The following is a 26,319-nucleotide window of genomic DNA, read 5'->3' as shown; positions in this document are numbered from 1 at the left end:
CAGCCGATAAGATCATCAGAATGATCCCCATTCACAAGAATAGGCAAAAAACGGCTAAAAACGCTGTATTATGCTGCCAGGCCAGATGTCACTTTGTAAACAAACACTACACGCCTGTAGACTGAACATGTAATACAAATGCGCATGATGTCACAGTTTTCACAAATTTGAGTTTTTGTAGTTTACACTACACTACACTTAAAAACTTGAGGAAAAAAAAAAACCTTTCAAAAACTTGCACTTTGAAACCCGTGATCAAAGGTTTGTATTTTCAGGTCCCCAAAATCTCATTGTCATGTAAATGAATGGCCAAAACGCATGCAGAGTTTACCATTTTTAGAAACGGTGTCATGTAAACGGCCCCTAAATGTGTTGAATTGGCTGATTAGATACCTACTGATTAGTCCCTAAAAAGTATCCAGTGAGTATATTTTAAATGTATTAGGCCCTGTCCACACGTATTTTCAAAACCGCAGCTTTTTCTTGGCGGTTTGGCTTTTCATCCACACGCAAACGCAGTATCCGGTCACTGAAACCAAACCTTTTTGAAAACTCCTGCCAGGGTAAAGATTTTTAGAAACTCCGGTTGCAGTGTTGTCGTGTAGCCAGTGAAAAGAGATTTTGGCTTGTGACGTCAGAGCGAGCCTTGTTATCTCCTTTGTTTGACGTCAGATTGTGCACCGCTATCTCCTTTGTTTACATGAGTCTGTGCAATGGCGGACGAAGGCTTCTGATTGGCGAACATGGCTTTACGGTTTGGGTTATATCGCCACCTGTTGGTTTGGCATGCTCTTAACAGCGCTTCATAGCGTGTTTTTGCGTTTTCATGTGGACGAGATTTTTTTTTTTAAATGGAGGAAACTCAGTTTATAAAAATACCCATGTACGTGTGGACTAGGACTAGAATTGCAACTTTTTGTGATGTAAATTAAACAAAAAACATATCAGAATGTTTGCACGTTTAATGTGAAAAATACAACCTAAGCAATGCTACTGAAAACCAAAGTGACACATTTCAGAGAAAAAGAATAAATAAAATAAATAAATAAATAAGAGTCTATCAGCTTGGTACATCTTGACTTAAGAATATTTTCCCACTTTTTTTTTTTTTTTTTGCAAAACCGTTCCAGACCTGTTAAGCTGCGAGGGCATCTCCTGTGCGTGGCCCTCTTCAGGTCCCCCAACAGATTTTCTATAGATTCAGATCTGGGCTCTGACTAGGCCATTACAAAACATTGAACTTTCTTTGTTGAAGCCATTCTTCTGTTGATTTAGATGTGTGTTTTGGATCATCACTGTCATGCTGAAAGGTGAAAGTTCTCTTCATCATGAACTATTATCAATGATTTCCTCCACATTCACTAAGGCCCCAGTTCCATTTGAAGAAAAACGTGATGCTGACACCATGCTTTACCATGGGTATGTTCTGTTGTTCTTTTGCTGATGTGCTGTGTTGTTTTTGCGCCAAACTAAACTTTTACAATTTTGGACAAACAAATTCAATCTTGGTCTCATCAGACCATAACATATTTTCTACATGGTTTAGAAAGACTGGATATAGTAAGTTTTTGCAAGGTTTAGCCAGGCTTGGATGTTTCCTTTAATCAGAAAAGGCTTGTGTTTTGCCACCCTGCCCCATAGCCCAGACAGATGGAGAATATGGGAAACAGCACACTGAACACCTTTCTCTTCTGTTACAGATAGTTCCACCCCAAATGCATTTCTTTCTTTTTTTTGTGTGTAAAAGTGCATGACAGTTATGGCAATGGTAAATTATATTTTAGATTGTCCAATTGTACAATTTGCTTTAGTTTTTTCATGCACACACAAACACACCTGCTCTCTGCTTTTCATGCTGACACTTGCTGGTTGAATGAAAAGCAGCTTTAGCCGAGACAAAGGGTGTGTATCCAGCACATGTTCGACTGCTCTCTTTTGTACACCACAAACGGATCCATGTCACGAGATCTCTCCTGTTTACCTATCCAGCACAAGCAAACCATGTGATGTTGTCTGTGTCCTCACTTATCACACTATGAATACATAAAACAGCTACATCTGTTTCATATACTGTTTTGTTTTGCTTCTTTATACTAATACGAAGAGCACAATTGCCAAATTTGACCTTAGAGCTTTACACATTCTCCTTATCATACACATTTTTCCCATAAGTCCACTATGTTGAGACTGTTTTGTTTACTACACCTTTAAGACTAATATATGTAAATGGTCACTGTTATGATGTACAATGTGGTGCAGTTCATCAGTGGCTCAATTCTGAATAGCACTTGATTTATTAATGTGCACAGATGTTTGTTAATGTTCATGGTTCTGATGTCATAAAATGAAGATTGTTGCAACTTGGTTCTAATAAATGATCATTTTGGACTTTTGGATAATCATTTTGGATGAGCTTGGAGTAACAGATGTTACATAGACAATGAAGTTCTTTTATTCAAAAGAGCAAGAAAATCCTGTTTTTCTTGATATGCCAACTTTAATCCTCATCTTTGTTCATTGTTTTCTCTATGTTTTTCACTCTTCTCTTCTCACAATTCACTCACCAAAGCGAACAATTGACTGTTTATACAAGTGAAAGTAATTAACAGGATATTGAGGTATATAGAGAGTGTTGAAGTTACAGCCTTTTTCATTGTGTACAGTGGTGATGTTTATTTTTTCTGTATTTATTTACCTTTTTGGCCTCAGCTGCTGTGCATCCTTTTTTAACTGACGTACTGCCTACATGCAATCCGGTCGGCCAATTTTTGGGTCTTAACATTCTCAGCCATATTGATCCAATGCATACAGAAAAACTTTACTGTGAAATGAGGAAGGGTTACTTATCAAACAGTAACGAGGTGGCAATAAATGCAATCTTTGTAATTTTTTGGATTTTTTTCCTATGACTGTCATGGCCTAATGGTTAGAGAGTCAGACCCAAAGGTCGTGGATTTGATTCTCAATAACGGCAGGAAACAACTGAGGTGCCTTTGAGCAAGACCCAATAACGTGAAATTTAGTCCCTGGAATGCTATATTTACCAGGGGAACCCTGCCAAAAAACGTGGATTTTACCCCACGGGACGCGATTTTTACCGGGAGACCCTAATCAAAAAAGACATACTACAGTCGTTTTTGTCTTAGATGAAGGTGGAGCCAGAGGAATGGAGGTTCAAAGTGACAGCGTAGGCTCGGAGGACCAGTGTGGAGCCGGAGGATTGGAGGACCGAGGTGAAGCCGGTGGGAGTGAGGACAATGGTGGAGCAGAAGGGGATGAGGGCCCAAGTGCAGCCAAACGGCGGAAATCCATGGTGGAGCCAGGGGGAGAACAGACCATGGCGGAGACAGTGGGACAAGGGAGCCTGGTGGAGCCAGAGGAAAGACGGACTACAGTGGAACCGAGGGATCAACAAGCAGTTGAACCGCAGGATCGGAGGGAGTCATGGGCTTGGGGTACCGAGGTGTAGCCGGAGGGTCAGATCTGTTCCCAATGCCACAACTCCTAAGACCGTGGTAGCTGAGAAGGGCCGGTAGAGCAGGAGGATGAGGAGGAGCCAGGGAACTGGACGGAACCAGGGAGTTCACATGGCTGGCAGAACCAGTGGAGGAGGAAAGGCCAAGGAACTGGAAGAAATCATAGAGTCTAACAAGCCGGACTGGGCCGGTGGAGGAGGAAGAACTTTAGGGGTGTTTTACAGGGTAGGAACTAACTCCTGGGAGGACAAGTCAATGAGTGCTGGCTCCAGGACAGACATGGTGGCTGGATGAAGGTTCAAGGTTCACAGGTGTTGGCGAATTCCCGAATTCTCCTCCTTACCTACTGTGAAAGGGGATCCACATTGAAGAAATACCCACTCACAAAGATCCCTTGAGGACAATCCTTGGGCAGTCGTGCCTTTGTCGGTGGTTTGAGTTCAGCACAAATAAAACACACACAGAGGCAATCACCAGGGGTCCTTGAGGGAATCCCCCTGGGTGAGAAGGAGGATTTGCACCACTGCTAGATCCATTTTGGTTGGTTATTCTGTCATGTGTAGGCAGGAACAGTTGAGGTGAGGATCTAATCGAAAAAATTGCCTTTAAAGGGGTCATGAACTGAGAAATCAAATTGTCCTTAATCTTTTGACATATAAGAGGTCATTGTGCTATAAAAATATCCTGTAAGTTTCAAAACTCGAAAATTCCTCGTTAGTCAAAAAACAGCTTTTATCAAAACCAATCTCCCAAAATGACTCATTTGGGATGTTTCTCAGTATGATGTAATAGTGCAAAGAAAGACCGCCACTGCAGAAGGAGACCAATGCCTTATTCTACATCAGTGCCTCTGTAGCCCCACCCACCAATTCGCTCATTTCATGTAGTAGTAAATACGAGAGAGACGCAAACACTGTATTACTTAAGCAACAAGAAATAATAGAGATGCCAGATCAAGTCAGTAAGACACTGTTCATTTGTTCTGTTTGTTCTGCGGATTAGATTCAAGACATAGTTCATCACAGGCTTTTCAGAGAGAATGAAAATAAAAGATCATGCAGTGCCGAAATTGGATTCGACAGTAATTAATTAATTAATTAAATTTCTTTTTCAAAAGGAGTCTCAGCTGCCATTATGCTACCAACATACAGTAGCATAACACACAGTTCCTCCATATGAGCATTTGAAGTCTGTGTGTTGTTTGACAGATGATGCTTTTTTTTCTGCTTTGGCTTCTTTTGTAACTTTTTTAATTTGTGGAGCAAAAATTAACCAAATAGCTAGCCATATTTTATCTAAAATCCAGGTTACTTAATTGTTGTATAAAATCAATGTCAAATTTGTGATTGTGTTGTATGTGTGTATGTATTTCTAGAAAATGCAATGCTATATAACTCCTTGGAAATGTCGTGTCAACCGCTATTTCATGTGTAGACAGTTTATCTGCAGAACATCTGTCCACAGAGAGTAAACAAAGAGGGCAAAAGAATGACACAGAACCAATATGACCAAAGACAAACCAGAGACAGAGGTTGCTACAGGGCTACTTGCTCTTGCTTTGCTAATTGCAATAATAATATCCTTATGTATAATTTTGACTTGATGTTTGATCATATGCATATGCTAATGACTCTGATTACTGCCTTCTGAACAGTCATAATCCACTATGTGCTCTGTGCTGATTACAGTTTCATTTTAATACCATGAATTATTAATGTTGCACCAGCCATTCAGTGTTTGGTGGACAAAGGGATTATGCAAATGTAGGTTCACAATGTCTGGCATGCAGAAAAAAATGGTGAATCTGACTGTTCTGACTTTTGTGTGCAGATAACAACAGGCTCATTGGAAAAACATGCTACCTACATTTTTGCAAAACTCCAAAAACATACATACAATTTGCTGCAGTTTCTGAAATGAACACTAGGGGAAGTTTTCATCCAAATTATGATTACAGGGAAAGATTATTGATTATTAAAGACTTATTTTCGCATGGTTCCTTAATTGCACAAAACAATGTTACACTTTTAGCATAGTGCATGAAAACTAAGAAATTTTAAATACATTTTGCATCAGATAAACAGCACCATATGTATGGCTTTTTTGATTTGTAGTAAACTTGCTTGGTACTCACGATGTACTCAGGATGTGGAGTGCTCAGGTACGAAAATAAAATAAAAAATACTATAGCAAACACTGAAGAAAAAAATATACAATGTATACATTGTACAAATAGTGTTGGTTTGAATCTACTCATGGGACAGTGCCTTTAATGAGTTTGTTGCAGTGAATCATGTGTATTTGCTGACATTAGAGGGATTAAGTATCCGGTTGTAACTCACTTCCTACCCTATTACTAATTTCCTTTTCCTGTGGCATACCATCCTCCTCCTCTCTGAAGGACGTGTGCATCAGTGTCGGAAATCCACTTTCATGGCCCATCGGTACTCCATCAAAATCCACTTCCTGTTTGCATGTCACTACAGCAGAGAACACACAAGTTTTATTTCATTGGTATTTAAATGTTCTGACAATTTCACTTTTTCTGCCTTGAGGGCTGCAAATGGAGGAAATGTATTCCAGCGGCCGTTTCTGGAAGGTTAACAAGTCATTTCATGCTCATTGAGTTGCTAACACTGCTTTAACTGTACTTCAGCTGCAAGCGCCAGCAGCGTCAGTCAGCACAGTCACCACACAAATCCCAGCTGGCTGCTGCTTTCATCTTATCTTGCTGACTAAACTAAATGAACAGAAATTGTAGTGCTCTGAAATTGACCCAAAAACAACAAGAGTCAATTCCACAGAGGTCAATTAGAGGATGTGGAGTGAAACTGCAGGCCTTCATTCCTTGGGCAACTGCTCATCTGTCTCCTTCATGTTGGTTGACTGTGTTGTCGGCAAAGGTGTTGATCTTAAAAATGCAGAACTGACCTTGTTTCAAAAAGATATGTCATTTTGTGTGCTAAAACAATAAAACATACAAAAGCTAAAACTGTATAAACTTTGTGTCAACACTCTTCAATGCGAGTAAATCACTTGTATATGTGACAAAATTTTCATGCTAGGCGACTAAATAATGTTGGCTAATAAATAAATTGTTAGATTTCACTGGCCAGTCTTTGAGTTAGATGCTAAGTACAGTATAAGTTTAGCACAGATATTTTCACTCGCCTTGTCTTGAGTTTCGCTCTCGTGTCAAGCGCACTATTTCAGTTCACCTCAATTGATGTGCAGAGTATTTGACGGACCATAAACTCTAGTGTGAAGATGCACGACTCGCTGTCACTTAGCTTAGTCTTACATACCACATAGAATTGACGCGCTACATGCAAATTATATTCTCTGTTGTATTTACCTGTTAAAAAAGAAACTGAGTTCATTCAGAATTATTCAGAGTTTAAGAACAAGCAGAAGCCACTGCCGGTTTCTCTTGTAGTGGGTGGAACTAATGCGCAAACAGCAATCTCATTGGCTAGCGCTGACCTGTTATCGTCCCTGTTTTGATTTCAGCAAATCAGTTTGAGCGAATGCAGATAACGTGATTAATATTCATTAACCGAGCAGCTCATCAATCCTTAGTGTGTTTTATACTGTTATTAGTAGTAGAATTAATAGTATTATCTTATTAGTATTATTGTTAGGGTTTTTGACCAGGGTTGCCAGGTTTTTACAACAAAACCCACCCAATCGTGTTTCCCCCAGTAAAAACCGGGGGGTAAAATCCGCATTTTTGGCGGGGTTTCCCTGGTAAAATTCGCATTCCAGAGCTACATATCATGTTATTTAGGGTCGCTTCAACCTGCGGACATGAAAAACAACCCGCGGCAACAATGTTAAAATAGCCCGTGGGAAAACCATGGACTTGGCAACACTGACACTGACCAACAATGTCTCAAGCACCACCACCAGTCCTAAGTTCAGTTAAAATGACAATTAAATTTTTATTCATAATGGTTACCACATTCCTAATTACTTAAGTTTTATAATAAAAGATGCTTGATTGACTGACATAAATATGTACTTTCTGATTATATCAAATATGAATGTATCTTAATGGAAAAAGATGTGCCATTTTACAAGGATAAGCTGTTTTGGTGGAATCATTCATATATATTTTGGCGAGTAAACTAAAAAATTTACTAGCCAATGGTGATTTTTTTGCCAAGGTGTGCATATAGAGGGTTGAATGTGCAAACTGAGGAGGCCAGTGTGTCATGAAAACTGTCAATAAATATCATTATTTGACCTCAAATTCAAAAGAAAAATCCTTTTAATTTTCAATAGCCCTCTGTAAAAAATGACATATGTATATATGGATGTAAAAATGGCCCAGACATTTCTTGATGACATGTCTGTTAAATGACAAAGTTACTAAACCATTGTTGGTAATACTTTATTTCAGGGTTCAATTCTCACTTTTAACTAGTTGCCTATTAGCTTGCATATTACTAGAATTTTGGCTGTTTATTAGTACTTATAAAGCACATAATAATGTCTTATTCTGCATGAACATATTCTATATCCCTTAATCCTACTCAATACCTAAACTTAAATGCTACAAAAACTACCTTTCTAACTATTAATAAGCAGAAAATTAGGAGGTTATTAAGGAAAAAGCTGTAGTTAATAGTGAATGTGTGTTCCCATTACTGAAGTGTTACCCAATTGTTGTTGCAACATCTTATGCTGTTTTTTGTTTTTTTGTTTTTTGTAGATTTGAAATATAAATTTATTATACACCCTGCCTTAACAGTGTGATCTATCGCAATGACATCATTATAAGTATGACACAATGTTTATTTCTCCGTAGTTTATGCGAATTCCCATTCGTATGTGCAACATGTTTGGTCAACCCTGTTATGGTCCATGTCAGAAAGTGTTTGTTTTGTTATGAATGAATGAACTTGAATGCATATCTGCATCTTCTTCTAATTATATCTTAATTGATTTGCACCTACCAGCGTTCCAAGTAAAATGTCTCACTGGACATTATAATGTATGTGTCCAACAGTGATGTGGTTGTGTTTTGCTGAGTAGACTTTGGCTTCTGACTAGCTCTCACTGTGTGGCCCTGTACAGCTTCCTGCTGGTAAAGTGCTGTGTGTAATGGAAGCTCTGCCTTTTGGACCATCTGGAGAGATATGTCTTCCAGGTCTTCACTGGCATCCATCGCAAAGGCTTTTATCAGCTGTACTGCTCTAGATGTGACTTTTTACCTCTATAATGAGTATCAGAAAGAATGCAGAATAAATAGGTGGAAGCAAAATTACCCACAAAATCATATTGTATATTATTATATGAAAATATAATAACATCTTCTGTCTTTATACAATAGCTTAGTATGGGGAACAGGCCAAAATTTACATTATTCATTGATATTTTCCACTGCAGCTCTCAATTCAAATGAGAACCCTTTTGAAAAAGAAGTGTGCGCAGTTGTTTTGAATGTGCACTTGTACTATATTATAATAATGTGTAGTGTTCCAATATATAGACAGATCTCCTTCAGACAGTTTGTGATTTTTTTAGGTTTGTGATGCATAACACTCATATATCATGTTTAACAGTTCTAAGGGGTTGTACAAAGTGACTGCTAAGTGTCTTTCGTAATGGTCTTTAAAAACAAATTACAATTCTTCACTTGGCTGCGGCTGAGTTATGTGCTCCTGGACCTCAACCAATGGCTCTGTTCATGACATCTTTCTGTTAGCATTCCAAAACACTTCCAGATTACGATGCAGACAATTGCATTGCAGAAATTTTGGGAGCATGAGAAATACCGTATGTTGGGAAGAAACTGCAGTTCACTAAGCTACAAGATACTCAGAATTTAATGTATTTAAACTATAAGCTTATAAGCTACCCTTTTGATGAAGCAGCTAGCTGCACTACTAGCAAAAAGCTAATCACACTGAAGCTAGTCACGCATAGCCAGACCTTCAGACTAATGGCAGAAGGTCTGGACTCCATCGCAGCTTTCATTGGCCAAGGGCGGTCTGACTGACATGTAAAGCAGCCAATCACAGTTTGTTTTGTTCCGCATCATGTTTAGGGCCGTGAAAATGTAAAGTCGATGTCCCTACGATGACAGAGCAGAGCGCATCTACTAAGTTTACTGCAACAATGGTGCCTCGAACTTTCCATACTTCTAAACATCCAGCGTTGACACAGTTGACACACACGTCTCCAAGAAATCCTGTAGAACTCAACCAATCGGATGACAACTTCAAAACTCCCGAAGTGTTTCCCATTTTGTGTGCCATATACATCAGATGTTCAGCCAATGGGATATGGGATGTAGCAATGTAGCATTTTTCCAAACACTAGTACTTGTTTGACAAAGTTCTTACTGGGAAAAAAATATTTTTTTTTTGAAAACAGCCAAGCTTCTGTCATGTTGCTTAAAGGGGTTGTTCACCCAAAAATGAAAATTATCCAATGATTTACTCACCCTCAAACCATCCTAGGTGTATATGACTTTCTTCTTTCAGTCAAACACAATCGGAGTTATATTAAAAAATATCCTGGCTCTTCCAAGCTTTATAATGGTAGTGAAGCCCAAAAAGTGAAATAATGGGTTTTTATTAGAAAAATATCCATTTTTAAAACTATAATCACTGGCTTCCGGGAGCGGCCGTACACATTGAGTTCCGGCGGAAGAGTGAACTCTGACCCGACCATGACGCAGGATGTAGGATTATCGTAAGCTTAGACGCCTCTTGTGCTTCAAACAAATAGGGCTGGGCAACAAACTCAAGCTCCTCTTCTCTTATATTGAAATCCTCTGACATTTCTCTTTAAAAATTATCTTTTTAGACTTCTAATTCACGACTGGTCTCTGTGCTCATCAATATGTCATGCGTCGGGTCAGAGGTCACTCTTCTGCCAGAACTCAACTTGCGTACGGATGTTTGCCGGAAGCCAGTGATTATAGTTTATAAGGTTTTAAATATGGATACTTTTCTTACAAAAACCCATCGCTTCTCTTCAGAAGGCATTTATTAACCCCCTGTAGTAGTATGGATTACTTTTATTATGGATGGATGCACTTTTTGGAACTTAAAAACTGGCGCCATTCAATCCCATTATAAAGCTTGGAAGAGCCAGGATATTTTTTAATATATCTCAGATTGTGTTCGTCTGAAAGAAGATAGTCATATACACCTAGGATGGCTTGAGGGTGAGTAAATCATGGGATAATTTTCATTTTTGGGTCAACTATCCCTTTAAAAATGTTGATCTTTTTCTACTGTCGCTGGTTTTAGTTAGACACTGTGAGCTTCTCAGTCTTTGTATGATTTATTCAATAGCAATAGTGCCTATACCGAAATTGTATCTCATTTGAGCCATTGAGCCAAAAAATGCACACGTTCAGGAACATCCGAAAAAGTTGATGAATGATGATGAAGTATTTGGGAGGGCCGATCCTCCCTTACATAAATGGGAGCTCCCTGCAGACAGCAGCTGGTATCCGTTCCACACCAGCAGTGTTCCGTCTCATCCCAGAGCAGGAAACTTTCGAAACAAGGCCATTACATACTTCAAGTGTTTCCATTTTCTCACTTCACTGTCAAAGTTTTAGGGGTGGCAGCCACATACAAATGCATGTTATTGTTCCTTGTGTGTACAGAATACAGGAATCACTCCAACTAATTTTTTTTTTTTTATTACAAAGAATACAATTCAGGAAAATAAAATCTTTGTTTGGAGTAATAAACCTAGCAGTTTTGTTAAAGGGATAGTTCACCCAAAAATGAAAATTCGGTAACACTTTAGTATAGGGAACACATAAACTATTAACTATGACTTTTCCCTCAATAAACTCCTAATTTACTTCTTATTAATAGTTAGTAAGGTAGTTGTTAAGTTTAGGTATTGGGTAGGATTAAGAATGTAGAATAAGGTCATGTAGAATAAGACATTAATATGTGCTTAATAAGTACTAATAAATAGCCAATATTCTATTAATATGCATGCTAATAAGCAACTAGTTAAAAGACCCTAAAATAAAGTGTTACCGAAAATTCTGTCATCATTTACTCACCCTCAAGTTGTTCCAAACCTGTATGAGTTTCTTTCTTCTGCTGAACACAAAAGAAGATATTTCGAAGAATTTTGCTAACCAAACAGTTGATGGTCCCTGTTGACTTCCATAGTATTTAATCAGTGGGATCCATCAATATTCCATATTCCTCAAAATATCTTCTTTTGTATTCAACAGAAGAAAGAAACTCATTCAGGTTTTGAACAACTTAAGGGTGAGTAATTGATGACAGCATTTTCATTTTTGGGTCAACCATCCCTTTAAAATATTTGAAAAACTTTTATGTGGTGTGACCAAAAAAGCCATGTGGTGCACCAAACATGGAAAAAAAAACAGAAAAAGGTTTCATTGAGAGGACTAAGAAGTCTCATAATATCAGAAAATGAAACTGAAAATGGCATGGTTGGTTTAGATTAAAAAATGCCCCTAAAACTTAAATTTACTGTGCAAGCAAGCAGCATGTTAACTAAAGTTTTCGGGTGCACTCAGACATCACATAATAGAGCATCAGCAGCATTCCACTGGAAACAAAAATGCTGCATCTTTTTATTTGATTTCCTGTCTTGTTGGTTTGTGTTTGTGAGTGTTTGTGCACACATACACAACTGTATGTGTACATTCCTTCCGGGCGCTTGGACGGCACCATTGTGTCGCTGGGCAGAAGGCAGGAAGCAGGGCACACTGGAGGAGAAAAATTGTGGGGAATTCTGTGTTCTTAGAGGACATGTAGAGGAAAAAGGTTGTGGATGTCAATTCAAGCTGATTATTTTTAGTGCCGGTTGTTAGTTAACAATCCATTTTTGGATTCCAGACTGCTAAAATAAATAAATACCAAGTGGAAAGTAGCGTTGTCACTTTACCAAAATATCAGCAGTCGAACTCCCAATACTAGTAAAATTAAATGATTATTGATGCCAAAGCAAAAACTACTATGCTTTTGAACATACCCATTAGATGGCTGTTGTGTTTGCTCTGTCATAACTGCACTGGTAATTGGTGTGAATTTTGTTAGTAGAGATTGAAACAGATTTAACAATTTCACAGTTTTGTTCATGCATTTTAAAACGTCTTGTAACCTTGGTAAGCCAAAGCAAGCCACTGCCAAACAGAGTGGTATTTCTTTCCGTGAAGAACTGGGTCAATTTGTTTCACAAGAAGTAAAATGCATGTCCTAATGAATTTGTGTGCTGGCAAACTTTCCACTGAGTTGATTATCACTTGTGTCATTTGTATTCAAGAGAGATGACACACAAATTTAAGTTTGCCCAAAATGTGCTTTTGATTTTGACACTTTGACAATCACATACAGAATGTTTGGCTCATATCAATCCATTCTTTTGAAAAGAACTGCCATGCCAAAACCCTTAACGAAGCTCTATGAATTTTATTTGTTTATTATTTTTATTGGCTTGGAACCACAAGCAAATAATACATTTTCAAAAATTTTAGTACTAATCTCAGAACTATGGAAGCCCGTTTCCGCCACTAAAAAAAAACAAACAAAAAAAAAAAACAGTAATTGTGACTTTTTATCTCAGCATTCTGACTTTTTTTCTCGCAATTGCGAGTTTATATCTCACAATTCTGACTTTATAACTCGCAATTGTGTGATATAAGTCACAATTCTGACTTTTTTCCTCGCAATTCTGACTTTTTTTCTCACAATTGCGAGTTATAAGAAGTCAGAATTCTGAGAGTTACTGTTTTTATTTAGTAGCGGAAACGGGCTTCCGTACAGAACAGATTATCAAAAATGTACATTTTTACAAGCATTTCAGCATTTTCAGTTAGTATGATACACAAAATCTTTTCTACTACATATGTTTCATCTATATAAACATTTCATTAACAATAACTGCCTTTCATAGTGTTAATACTATCAAACGTTTTATTTGCATCTCTTCTTGTTCAGTTTAATAAATTTGTCTATCATTTAATCCAAGTGATTAATCTTAATGATTAGTGGAACATCTATAGATTTCTATAGATAATAGATTCTGGTTTGCAATTTCCCAAACAGATAACCAAATATAGTGAATTATTGTTCAAGTATACCTCAAGTGATAACTAAAAAGTGCTTCTGAGGTTGACATCTAGCTCGGCTCATTTGCGTGCAAGTTTTTCATTTGTTTGCTATTTTGAAGAAGAATTTTTCCATAGTTTTGACAATCTAAAACCAAGGGGCCTGTCTTCGATTTATAAGCTGATCTGACCAGCCAAATTCTCATTCCATGACAAACACTATTTATTTTTAGGGTCTTTTGGGCTCATTCTGTCTCTTCTTGGCTTTCTTTTTTGGACATTTTCCGCTTGCAGTCTCTTTTTCTTATTCCCTCACCAAACTCTCACTCACTTTGTCAGTCTTGTGTCTTGAAAAACCGAGACACCGCAAAGTTTCCAAAGTGCAGTGCATGTTCTAAGTCTCTCAGTTTCTGACTGACAATTTGTGGTTTTGTCACCTTGTGTTATTCTCGCCTCGCATACTTTTAACACATCTTGTCACATCTTTTATAGATTTGTCCACTGCAAAAAGAAAGTTTGCAGAGTCGCTGAACGAGTTTAAATTCCAGTGCATTGGCGATGCAGAAACAGATGATGAGATATGCATTGGTAAGTCATAACATTACTTTTTTTGAATGTTTGATATTAAAGTCAGTGTAATGAAAAAACTAAAAACTTTAACTTCAGCATGAAACCAAAGTATTATCAGGATTAACCCCAAAAACATTTTTCAATGTATACATAGACCATTCGAAAGCATATGAGATCTATGAACTCAACCTTAAAAGCACCAGCTTCATTATTGTTACTCTGAAGAGAGTACAAATTGATCCATGGCCATCTGAATCCACTCCAGTTCTTACACAATATATTCATTATTACAAGCTTTAAACTCAAATAGACAGATTTTACTGAGCGCCGTCCACAAGACCATTTCATTGAGCATCTACTATGCCACAATTAAACTAAGGTTTCAGCTCAGCTTTTATGTATTTGCCATGATTCCTCTTGACGGTGTGGCATCAAGTGTTGGAACCTGTGGGAATTTTTGTGGCTTTCTGTAAGTCCTGGCACCTTACATGGAAACTTGCTGAAATCCTGCTTGGCTGAATCTGAAGAAGGAACAAGTATTGACTTGCCTTTCTTCTGATCTCATCTTCAATTGCAGCCTTGCAGTCTCTTACTTTCTGTTGACATTGTTCTTTATGAAGTTGAACATTAAAACCATAGGCCACAGCAGAGCCCGCTTTATTATATCTGGACTCTGGAGTTTCTTAGTAAATGCATCCAGTGCATGTCTGAGGTTGAGTATCATGAGAGATTTGATGAGTTAGCTGCTTTATTTGTGATTATAGTAGTGCCAAGCACTGAAAGGCAAGCGTTACTGTTACTTTTGCACATTGTTAGACATACATGCACATACACATACATGTTTGCTGCAGACATGAATGCCATATAATGCATCAGTTCTATATGGAGGTGTTTTACTAGTTTTATAACTATTTGATTTATGTTTTTTGCCTGGTGGACAATAAAACAGGAAAAAAAAAAAAAAAAAAAAAGAAAGAAAAAATCCCCAAGACTTGCACTAAAGTAAGGACCTAAGCTATATCTAGGGACCACAATATCATTTTGATGATGGGTTTTCTTTTTGACTTAGCATAGCAAATACCATCCTAAAACCTTAGCAACGCCCTGGCAACAGTCCAACCCTTGTGAAAAAGAAGCACACTTAATCGTATTGAATGTGCACATGCAATGTACTTTGTATTTAAAAAATGTATTTGAAGATAATGTAATATTCATGAAATAAAAAGCCACTGTACTTACAAAGACTACACTTTCATAAGTAGACTTTTAAAAAAGTGCACAATAATGTCATATTAAAAGTTTTACTTTAAAGTAGGGCTGGGTATTGACACAAATTTCATGATTCGATTTGATTATGATTCAATTCGATTTGATTATTTTGGATATATATCAGGTACTGTACATGGCAAATTTTCTCAAGGAAAAAAAAATCTCTCAACTAATGCTGTAAACTATACATGGAAGTCAGTTACATTACTATAATATTGAAGGTTAAAATTAACTGATTTGTGTACAAACTCTTAAATGACACTCAATAAGTTTTTATAATAATACAGTTATAATACAAACTATACAATTACATAAATGTATTTCTACTCCAATTCGTTTTTTGAAATATAAACATGGGGGCTGTCGTAAAAACTCGACGGATTGATTCAAACATGCAATAAATATTGAAGAACATTAAAAATTACAATGAATATGGTGCACATATTTAGCAAAATGCTTCTCTCTAGAGTTCAATTTTCTAGCTGACTAACGAGTTTATGCTCACTGAATATGGTTTTCCTGAGGTAAATGTGACATTAACGTGACGTGACGTTTATTGATGTCTTCCCACGGTTGAATCACAGATTGAGCAATTACATGAGAATCAGATATGATACGGATTTCGGTAAGTTGAAACGTTACTCTCTCTTTTAAAGGTGCAATATGTAAGAATTTTGCAGTAAAATATCCAAAAACCACTAGGCCAGTGTTATATATTTTGTTCACTTGAGTACTTACAATATCCCAAATGTTTGCAACTATTTGTAAATCGTGAGAAAATTGCAATTTTAAACCAAGGCTCCGGGACGTATCGGGAGTCGCCTGTCAATTGCGTCATACCCGCGTTACCCTCGGTTTCTGGTTTTATTTTGTAGAAACCATGGAAACACCAAAGACGCTTTAATATTTACATGTTTTAATAGACAAGTGAACAACTGTTTTGATATATTTATAGACAGAAAACTAATTGTTGTTATATAGCTCAACATGTTTAGTCTTATTGTTTAAATCTAATTTTCTTGATTTTTTGTGAGTACCTTGCTTTTCCATGCCTCAGAGAAAAACACTATTTTGTCAAGTAGCTAATATATCATAATCAGATGCAGCTTTATTTTTAATAACAGTAATACAGATTTTTCTCCATCACACAATACGTTTTAAAAATTAATTGCATGCCATTTATCAACACAAGCCATCCAGCATTTATTATTATGATATTATAAAATTGATCTAGCTTACTGCAGTGTGCAACAAGTGTCTCACAGCAGCCGCCGAGTGAACACACAGAGTAATGTTATAACGTAATTTTCAACACACTCAAATGTATCTAATATGATAAACAGAGCTGTGTTACCTCATACTCATGACCGGAAAAGCGGAAGCGGCCCCGGCGACTGTGGCATAATAAAGGTTCAGCTGCGGCTTGTGTTGCGCAATCGCTCCAGCGGCCTCGTTCAGCTCCCACAACACTCGGTCCTGCTCTGCTTCATACTACAATAACGTTAATAATCGCATCCTTGAACATGATTTCTGCCCGAGTCCTATCCCAATTGTTTTCCACCGGCTGTGAGGTGAAGACCACATGTCCCAAGATTCCGCGCTCAAACTTGGCGTCATCAAGCTACACCTTTGTTTTGAAAAGGCCTCTAGCGACCTCTAGCGGACAGAAAATATTACATATTGCACCTTTAACATACTTTCAGATGTTCATTCATATTTATTTCACGCTATAACTGGTATTAAATCAGAGGAGACGATGAGTCAGCATGAACTGAGGCGCTACAACGATCGTCAGGCAACATTAAACAGTGCCAAAACGGATATTTTTTTTTACATTTCATAATAAAATGGACAGAATTTGAAATCTCAGATTTTGTTTCATATCAAAAGTAACAAAGCACAAAGCTTATATGCGATTTATTGAATGGGAGGCGCACTACATCCATTCATTCATCAACTGAAAACATAATCATTTCTTGGGATTTAAGAATCGATATAGGTTCGTAAAAATGAGAATCGATTAAAATCAAGAAATAAATTTTTTTTTTTTATCCAGCCCTACTTTAAAGTACATTTTAATTCAAGAAGTACACTTATTTTGATGTGTTGTCTAACATGCTAAAGTACATGTACTTGATTATAATTTTAACTAGTGTGTTCTTTGATATTACGTTTATAGTTAGTAGATTTTAAATGTGCTAAATTGCAACGTCTTCATCACAAATCTGTAATTACAAATATATTCAGATACATGACATTAAAGTGTATTTTAGTTTACCATAAATGCCTGTAGCTACATTCGGCTGTACACTTTAATCATATTTAAAAGAGAATAGAAGTAATTATAAACTGACACATAAAGATGTACTCTAAAAGTATGTTGAAGTGTAAGGGACAACGTTGTCATCATTGTGTTTTGCATGGGCAAGTACCTCACATTTTCTTCAGAAAAATTACAGAATCTAGTTGTATTTTTTCTGATACAAACATTTAGTTAATTTTAGGAGAGTTTTTTTTTCTCCCCTTAGTTTTTCTAGTCATACGTGTTAAACACAGTCTTTGTAGAAGTTGGTATTTGGCTACTGGTATTTTGTAAGAGCACTAAACACATGGTAGATCTGTGCTGTCACCTTCTCATGGTTGTCACACGGATATATTATGCTTGTTGAACACAAACCTGATGTCTGGGTTTCCGTGGTGAATTATACAATGATGAAAGTCTGACTTCAGTGCTTGTAGATGCAAATTTTAAGTGACATGACTTGAAGGCCAAGTATGGTACTCAGAATTTGTCCTCTGTATTTAAGTTAGTGCACACACATTAGGAGCAATGACACACACAAATTAAAGTAATATGGTTAAGATGTTGTGTGTGACCACCAGTCTCATATTTTTTCTTTCTAAGCTAAATCACTTCAGGAGTTTGCTGGAGTCTTACAGAACCTGGAAGATGAGAGGACACGAATGGTGAGTTGGTTTCTTCTTCATCATCATTATCATTATGCTTATCACTAATAATTTAAAGGAAGAGTTCACTCAAAAATGAAACTTACCCCCATGTCGTTCCAAACCTGTATGACTTCCATAAAGAACCTGTTGGACAGTATGATATATACATTCTGTCAGCTGGTAGAGATACTGCTATAGCATTTATACCATGGTGCTACTGACATAATCTGACACCAAGCACCAACCACTGCAAGTGTCACATTGTAGGGCTTTGTGAGCTTATGAGGGTGATTTTGTTTTTTCACACTTGTCCGGTGTAGACACTGTGTAACTGCAGGTGGTTAATGGTTTATATGCATAGTTGCAACTTGCTGCAACTTGCTGATGCACGCTCACGCCATCAGATAGATCAGGTATCAATATCTATATCCAACAGTCTAGGATTTATGTATATGTAACACGTTACAAGTAATGCGAGTTACGTAATCAGATTACTTTTTTAAAGTAACACTCATGCATTACTTTTAAATTTACAAATATCTGAGTTACGCACGTTACTTAGTTTTCTCATTTATTGACTGACAGCTCTCCTGTCCTCATGTTGAGAGAAATCGGGAGTAAGAGCTGAGGTGTTGTGTGAGCTGTGTGAACATGATGGGTATTGAAGTGTCTTTGCTGCTGTCTTTTGATGATCCAATTCAACCATACACTGAAAACGCTGGGTTAAAAACAACCCAAGTTGGAATGAAAATGGACAAACCTAGCGATTGGGTTGTTTTAACCCAGTGGTTGGGTTAAATGTTTGCCCGGTGTGCTGGGCAGTTTTATTTAACTCAACTTTTGTTTAAAAATTACTATATGGTTGGCTTAAAATGAACAATAGTTGCGATAAATAAAACTACCCAGCAGGTTGTGCAAACATTTAACCCAACCGCTGGGTTAAAACAACCTAATTGCTGGGTTTGTCCATTTTCAACCCAACTTGGGTTGTTTTTAACCCAGCATTTTCATCAGAGTGTACAAATAAGCAATAATGACTTAAATAAACATCATATTTGTGTTTTTTAGTTTTGTTTTTATTGCTATTTATGGCCTGTGATTACACTGAAGAAATGATTGAGTGTGCATTTTCAAACAAAGCACATGATGGTGAGTAAATGATGACAGAAATGTCAGTTTTGGATGTAAGTAATGAAAGAAACTCTGTGACTTTTGTCTTCTCAGATAGAAAATGCCAGTGATGTGTTGATCACACCGCTGGAGCGCTTCAGGAAGGAGCAGATCGCAGCTGCAAAGGTGAGTAGAAGTTCCTGCTTTATGCTGTTATGGTATTTACAGTAGAAAGAGGCCTATTGTGTTTCTGAACTGCAGGCATCACGTAACAGTTTTCAGTTATCAAAGGCATTGAAGAAGTACTCAGTTCAAAGGCAAATTTGTCACTGTTGATTAATGTTACAGAGTCAAAATGTGCAGATTCCATAAGGGCCGAGCAATTACAGATCAGTGTTTCTATGAAACTGCCTTAACTTTTTAAACAGCACTGCCATCTGTTGGTTATGTTGTGCAAGCACTCATGTTAGTGTTCATGATGAAAACAGATTAATCTGCTTAATTTGATACATATAACAGGTTGTGCATTAAAAAACAAAACAAAAAAACAATGGTCATTAAAAAGAGGATATATGGATATAATATATATATTTTTTTAAAAATAACTTAAATGTAAACTGAATATAATTTTTTTAGACACTTAAAGGGGACCTATTATGCTATTTTTGATTTTACCTTTTCTTTTAAAGAGTTAGTTAATTCTGTTAACTTTCATTCATCTTTGGAACACAAATGAAGATAAAATTTTAATGAAATCTAATGAGATATTGCTGTCCCTTCATTGACAGACTACACAACTACCATTCTGATGCTTCAAAAAGTTCATAAAGAGATTCTCGTGTGTTACGCAGCACGTTTTGAGTTTCTTCAAGAACCAATGAGGTTCATTCTCATGTTACGTAGCACATTTGAGCTTCTACAAGAACCGTTTGAGCTTTTGTTTATGTTCACTGATCAATGTTTATATGTTTATCTTATCCTGCTCAGAATGACCATAAACATTACAGATAACGTCCGAAGTAACAATTAATTTACATACAGCACATATATCATAAAAAACGAATCTTGTCCCACTAATATGCTGTAAATCAGGTAATTTTAGGTCAAGGTTTTGGCTGTAAGTCAATGATGTCTTCTGTCGGTTGGGAATAGCAATATGGCCACTAAAAACTTCCGGTGGCTTCACCACCCGCTGGCAGTTTAACACAATGAGCAATCCAGTCATTTACACAGATCAGTGCTCTCAACGCTTTTTCTGGTCTGCTGTCAATCCCACAATTCACCGTAGGGCTGGGCGATATGACCAAAATCTTATATCAAGATATGAGTAATTTTACAAAAAGTTACAAAAGCAAGCACTGAGAGATTTTCTCTCTTTTTTGTTGTGTGATTAGCATTAATAATGACAGCAGGTAAATTTGGATGCTGTCCCTTTAAGACTGGCTGCACAGATCCATTAACTCGAGCCTTGTCTTTCTCAACTGTACCTTCACTTAAGACATAAATGGCTCTGTTTGCTTGCAAATACGTGGTCACTTTGGCACATAGGTATGTGTATTTAACCGTTCAAACTAGTCAGCAAAAAGCACTCAGTTCAGTCCTCACGCGCTCTATGAGCAGTGGCTTCATGTCGCGCGTCTCTCAGACGGCGCTGAGAAACAGTCTCTTCAGAGAGCGCGTGCATATGCTGAAATGAGTTGTCTTTCGCTGCTAATTGCACTTAAACGGTTTAAAACCACTTGTTTTTAAACCGCAATGCTTAAAAACTCATGCAAATGATAAGCTTAGCAACCTCACGTGAGCGTAACCTTGACAGAGACAATAGTCCAAAATCTCTACCAGTTGACAAATTTCAACCGGCTAATCGTGTCTACCAGTATATCGCCCACCCCTACTTATTGCCAGTAGACAAGCACTGTTTGAACGAAGTAATATGTTTCAAAGCTTGCTTACTATTCTGCTACACACTCAAAGGTACTTTTTCTTCTTAAAAAGGGTAGATTTAGAAGGCTAATTGGGATTTGGGATGCAACTATGGTTTTCTGTGTCACCGTTTTGCCGGTTTCTGATTAGTTACACACCTGTTTCTTGTTCTGTTGATCATTCCCTCTGTGTGTTTAAACTTTCAGTTTTTTTCAGTTCTGTGTTCCGAGTTAACATAAATGGTTTATGTGTAGTGTTACTCTTTGTTTATTAAAGACTATTTTATGGTTCATTTTGCGTCACACATATCTCTAGTGGATTTACTATACGTTCACCAAAAACAAAAGCATGACAAAAGAGTATTAAAACATAATGATTTAAAATGTTAAAAAAGTAAACCATTTAATGTTATATTAAATGCACATTAGTGCGCATTCACTACAATTAAGTGCACTTCGTTTCCACAAGGGTGGGATAACAGATATTTAGACATTTCATTCAAAATGTAAATTAATTTGCATGCACCCATACAGTACATACATGCAAGTCTCCTCACATAGGCAAACTTCATGGCTGTTGTCTGTTTGAGTTGACTCAGAGTTTGCATTTTTATCCCATAGGAGGCCAAAAAGAAATATGATAAAGAGACGGAGAAGTACTGTACAGTGTTGGAGAAACATCTCAGTCTGTCCGCCAAGAAGAAGGAAGCACACCTTCATGAAGTATGCTTCGCTCTCATTGCCAATTTATGTTGACTGAAATGACCTTTTTGCATGCTGTGGTACTTAAAGGGATAGTTCACCCAAAAATGAAAATTTGATGTTTATCTGCTTACCCCCAGGGCATCCAAGATGTAGGTGACTTTGTTTATTTAGTAGAACACAAATGATGATTTTTAACTCCAACCGTTGCAGTCTGTCACTCGTATAATGTATGTCAATGGGAACTCCATCTATGAGAGTAAAAAAAAAACACGCACAGACAAATCCAAAGTAAACCTTGCGGCTCGTGACGACACATTGATGTCCTAAGACACGAAACGATCAGTTTGTGCGAGAAACTGAACAGTATTTATATCACTTTTTACCTCTAATACACCACTATGTCCTACGCCTTGAGCATCCGGTTGGTGAGGTCTGAAAATGCGCTCTGATGACGGAAGTGATCTCTCGCACTTATACTTCAATGAGTGCAAGAGATCACTTCCATTGTCAGAGCGCGTTCAGACCTCACACACCGGATGCTCAAGGCAGTTGGACATAGTGGATGTTTTAGAGGTAAAAAATGATATAAATACTGTTCGGTTTCTTGCACAAACCGATCGTTTCGTGTCTTAGGACATCAATGTGTCGTCACGAGCCGCAGGGTTTAATTTGGATTTGTCTGTGCGTGTTTTTTTTTTACTCTTATAGATGGAGTTCCCATTGACATGCATTATACAACTGACAGACCGCAACGGTTGGAGTTAAAAATCATCATTTGTGTTCTACTGAAGAAACAAAGTCACCTACATCTCGGATGCCCTGGGGGTAAGCAGATAAACATCAAATTTTCATTTTTGGGTGAACTATCCCTTTAAAGTCTGGCATTTGTTTTGTTTGACAAATGTTATGTTGATGCACAATATTTCCTATTAAAACAGAAAATTGGGGGCAGACATATCATAAGGCCTGTCTTAATTTGTAATAGCCAATGCCTTTGGTTTACACACTGCCATTTTACACAGCGACTAAAAGCCACATACCCCCAGTTTGATTTCATGTGGATTTGTTCAGTTGTGTGTTTTGTCTGATTTTCTAAACAAATTTCCCACAGGCGGATAACCAGGTGGACCACGTGAGACAACACTTCTATGAGGTCTCGCTGGAATATGTCTTCAAAGTGCAGGAAGTTCAGGAAAGGAAAATGTTCGAGTTTGTGGAGCCGGTAAAACCTCATCAAATTTTATTGCAGTGGTTCTTCAAAAATACTATAGCACTGCCAAAAAACATGGTATCCCATGGTACAGTCTGGTACTCTTTTGTTAGTAAAGTTCTTATAATTTTGAATGAAATTAAATTTGCTAAATATAGTTACAGTTATACATCTTTAAAATTATATTGTATTTCCTCTTCACAACAGCTGCTTTCCTCTTTGTTGTTGTGTGTAGTTGCTGGCTTTTCTACAGGGTCTGTTTACATATTACCATCATGGGTACGAACTGGCCAAAGACTTCAACCATTTCAAGACAGACCTCACTATCAGCATTCAAAATGTGAGTCTATTTCTTACAACAGACCCTCACAGATGTTGATGCTTTATTTCTAATGAAGTGATATACAGCTACGAGTACGAGCGCAGTATAACGACTGACAGGACAGGAAATTTTGTTTCTCTTCTGAGGTGAGATACTTTTTATTTCGTAACAAGTCACGAAAATAACGTTAGAATAATGACACTGACATATAGCCTGACAACATCTCACCTGACCGCAGATACTGAATCAGGACAATGCGTTTTTTTCTCAGGCACTCTTTACTTAAACTGTGTCTCACAGAAGTGTCAACAGCTTTCACGTACGTCTTTCAAAATAAAAGTCTCGCATCAGAAAAACATAGAATTACATTTGTTGTTGTTTCTTTGACTGCACACTCACTTCACAATGAGCCTGATCAGTTATGTGTTATATTTAATCAGTGCAGTAGTTTCATGTAAGAATTTTGCAGTGTAGAATTTTATTTATTTATTTTTTTTACAGTAAGCGGCAAGTTTTCACAAGCACTGTCGAATCATCCTTCTCCTTAAATTGTCTTTGTGGTCTTTCAGACGCGGAACCGGTTCGAGAGCACGCGTTCAGAGGTGGAATGTTTGATGAAGAAGATGAAGGAAAACCCGCACGAACACAAGAGCATCAGTCCGCACACAATGGAGGGATACCTGTTTGTGCAGGAGAAACGTAAGTGAAAAGTGTGGAGCTTCTCTCTTATTTCTAACACACAACTGATCACGCTGACTTGTGGCCTCTGCAGAAGTTAGCGTGATCCTCAATCACTTTTAGTCAGCTTTGATGAAACTCCCCTCAGCTAGCGCGTCTTTTTGAAGTGACTAGCAGCCTTTTCACCTGACCTGAATACTGCGCGCTGATTCGCTAAAACGGACTTAACGGTTTCTGTACACAAACAACAAGGGCGCTTGTCTGTTTCTGCTGTAAAACGTGAACTCGCAATGCCTTGACAGTGGACAATACCGGCTTTTCTGACAAAATGTATTTAGGGTTCAGAACGTGCTAGATGTGGAGAATAACGCACAGCAGTCCATTCATTTTTTTGTGGCGTTTATCGTGGCGTTTATCGTTTTTGCAAATTAACGTTAACACTTCATAAGTGAAAGTGATAGCCAAGTATGGTGTCCCATACTCGGAATTTGCGCTCTGCATTTCACCCATCCAAGTGCACACACACAGTAGTGAGTATTGAACACACACACACACACACACATCGTGAACACACAGCCGGAGCAGTGGGCAGCCATTTTTGCTGCGCTGCCCAGGGAATGATTGTGGCTTAGGTTGCTTGCTCAAGGGCACCTCTGCTACTGAGACTTGAACCCACGACCTTCGAGTTACAAGTCCTTTCTAACTATTAGGCCACAACTGCATACATAAAAAGCTAATATTTTATCATAATAGACTGAAAAAAGAAGAAGTAATTTTTAGGCTCCGGGTCGTTTTGACCCCCAAGGAGATGTTTTGTTACACTCTGGGGAGGAGAGCTTTGTTATTTACCGTACTGTATCTTGTGGTCTAACTGTCTTTTTCTCACGTGGCTCCCTGCTTTATACCAAATCAGGTTCTTTTGTGTCCACATGGGTGAAGTACTACTGCTCCTATCACCGAGAGCCCAAACGCATGACCTTGATGCTGTTCGATCAGAAGTCTGGGGGCAAAGTTGTAAGTTGTTTTTTTCTCTCTCTCTTTCTCTCTCTCACTCTCTCACATACAAACCCTCTTGCACCCTTTCACTCAACAGCATGTGTAACCTTTGGATTGGAGAGTGAATTCTGGCACAGGCCACGTGCTTGCTCCCCATGCTGGCACTGACACGACTCTTATCCTGCACAAAAAAGCTGTGTATCGCATGGTTGAGCTGGCACTAGTGTCTGCACCTGGCGCTGTGCCTGTCCCACTCTCCACAGCCACACACACAGGGTCAATAGCACGAATCTCACACCAGGGACCGCGTGCGGCCTGGTTACATTCTGACCACACACAAACAAGCTAAACACACAAACTTGCCAACTGCAAGAGAAAAGCAAACAGAAAACATGTTTTATTGTGATTATAAATTCAATACAGATTCAAATTGTTTCTTGATTTATATGGTTTGTGTTACTGCTGACATATTTACTTAGAAATGCATGAAATTTGCCTACGTTCAGTTGAAAGGTTTTTGTCTGTTGCACCATGTATACGCCCGTGTGTGTGTGTGTATATATATATATATATATATATATACAGGCTTGGGAGGGTTATTTTAAAAAATGTATTCCGTTACAGTTACAAATTACTTAAAAAAAAAAAAAAAAGTATTCAGTAACGTAATCCAAGTACCACAATATGAAAGTAATGTAATCTGATTACTTTTGGATTACTCCAAGGTCACACACACACGCACACATATATAAAGAAATTTATATATATATATATATATATATATATATATGTAAAGAAAGAAAGAAAGAGAAATTGGGGGATCAACTTTACTATAAATAATTAGTTTTTTTTTTTTATATTTAATTTGAATTATTTCTGCAAGTTTTTAAATGTTACACGTTCCATACTTTTGAATGGGTCTCAACAATAAAAATATTTTACAAATCTGATAAATTATCTATTGCAATATTATTATCGTTGTTGTTGTTTAGAGCTTAAAAATATAAAAGTCACATCAGATCATAAACAAACTGAACAAGCTCGGA

General features: G+C 37.5%; 1 protein-coding gene and 1 long non-coding RNA gene across 9 annotated transcripts in view; one reads left to right on the top strand and one right to left on the bottom strand.

The window, feature by feature from the left end:
* The window catches only part of LOC127504122 (uncharacterized), a 1,137,365-nt gene that overhangs the window by 953,505 nt on the left and 157,541 nt on the right, over nucleotides 1-26,319 (bottom strand). The window lies entirely within an intron of this gene.
* The window catches only part of LOC127504095 (rho GTPase-activating protein 26-like), a 115,384-nt gene that overhangs the window by 29,850 nt on the left and 59,215 nt on the right, over nucleotides 1-26,319 (top strand). For all 8 annotated transcript variants that reach the window (XM_051878518.1, XM_051878521.1, XM_051878517.1 and 5 more), the window contains exons 2-9: nucleotides 14,035-14,130; nucleotides 18,287-18,348; nucleotides 19,555-19,626; nucleotides 21,984-22,085; nucleotides 23,179-23,289; nucleotides 23,513-23,617; nucleotides 24,169-24,298; nucleotides 25,191-25,291. In XM_051878518.1, the coding sequence (XP_051734478.1) occupies nucleotides 14,035-14,130; nucleotides 18,287-18,348; nucleotides 19,555-19,626; nucleotides 21,984-22,085; nucleotides 23,179-23,289; nucleotides 23,513-23,617; nucleotides 24,169-24,298; nucleotides 25,191-25,291 (779 nt within the window). The remainder of the gene's footprint in view (nucleotides 1-14,034; nucleotides 14,131-18,286; nucleotides 18,349-19,554; nucleotides 19,627-21,983; nucleotides 22,086-23,178; nucleotides 23,290-23,512; nucleotides 23,618-24,168; nucleotides 24,299-25,190; nucleotides 25,292-26,319) is intronic.

This window comes from Ctenopharyngodon idella, chromosome 21, assembly GCF_019924925.1.
Source record: "Ctenopharyngodon idella isolate HZGC_01 chromosome 21, HZGC01, whole genome shotgun sequence".
NCBI lineage: Eukaryota > Metazoa > Chordata > Actinopteri > Cypriniformes > Xenocyprididae > Ctenopharyngodon > Ctenopharyngodon idella.
Note: the sequence above shows the minus strand (reverse complement) of the source record. Positions and strands in the feature narration are given on the sequence as shown.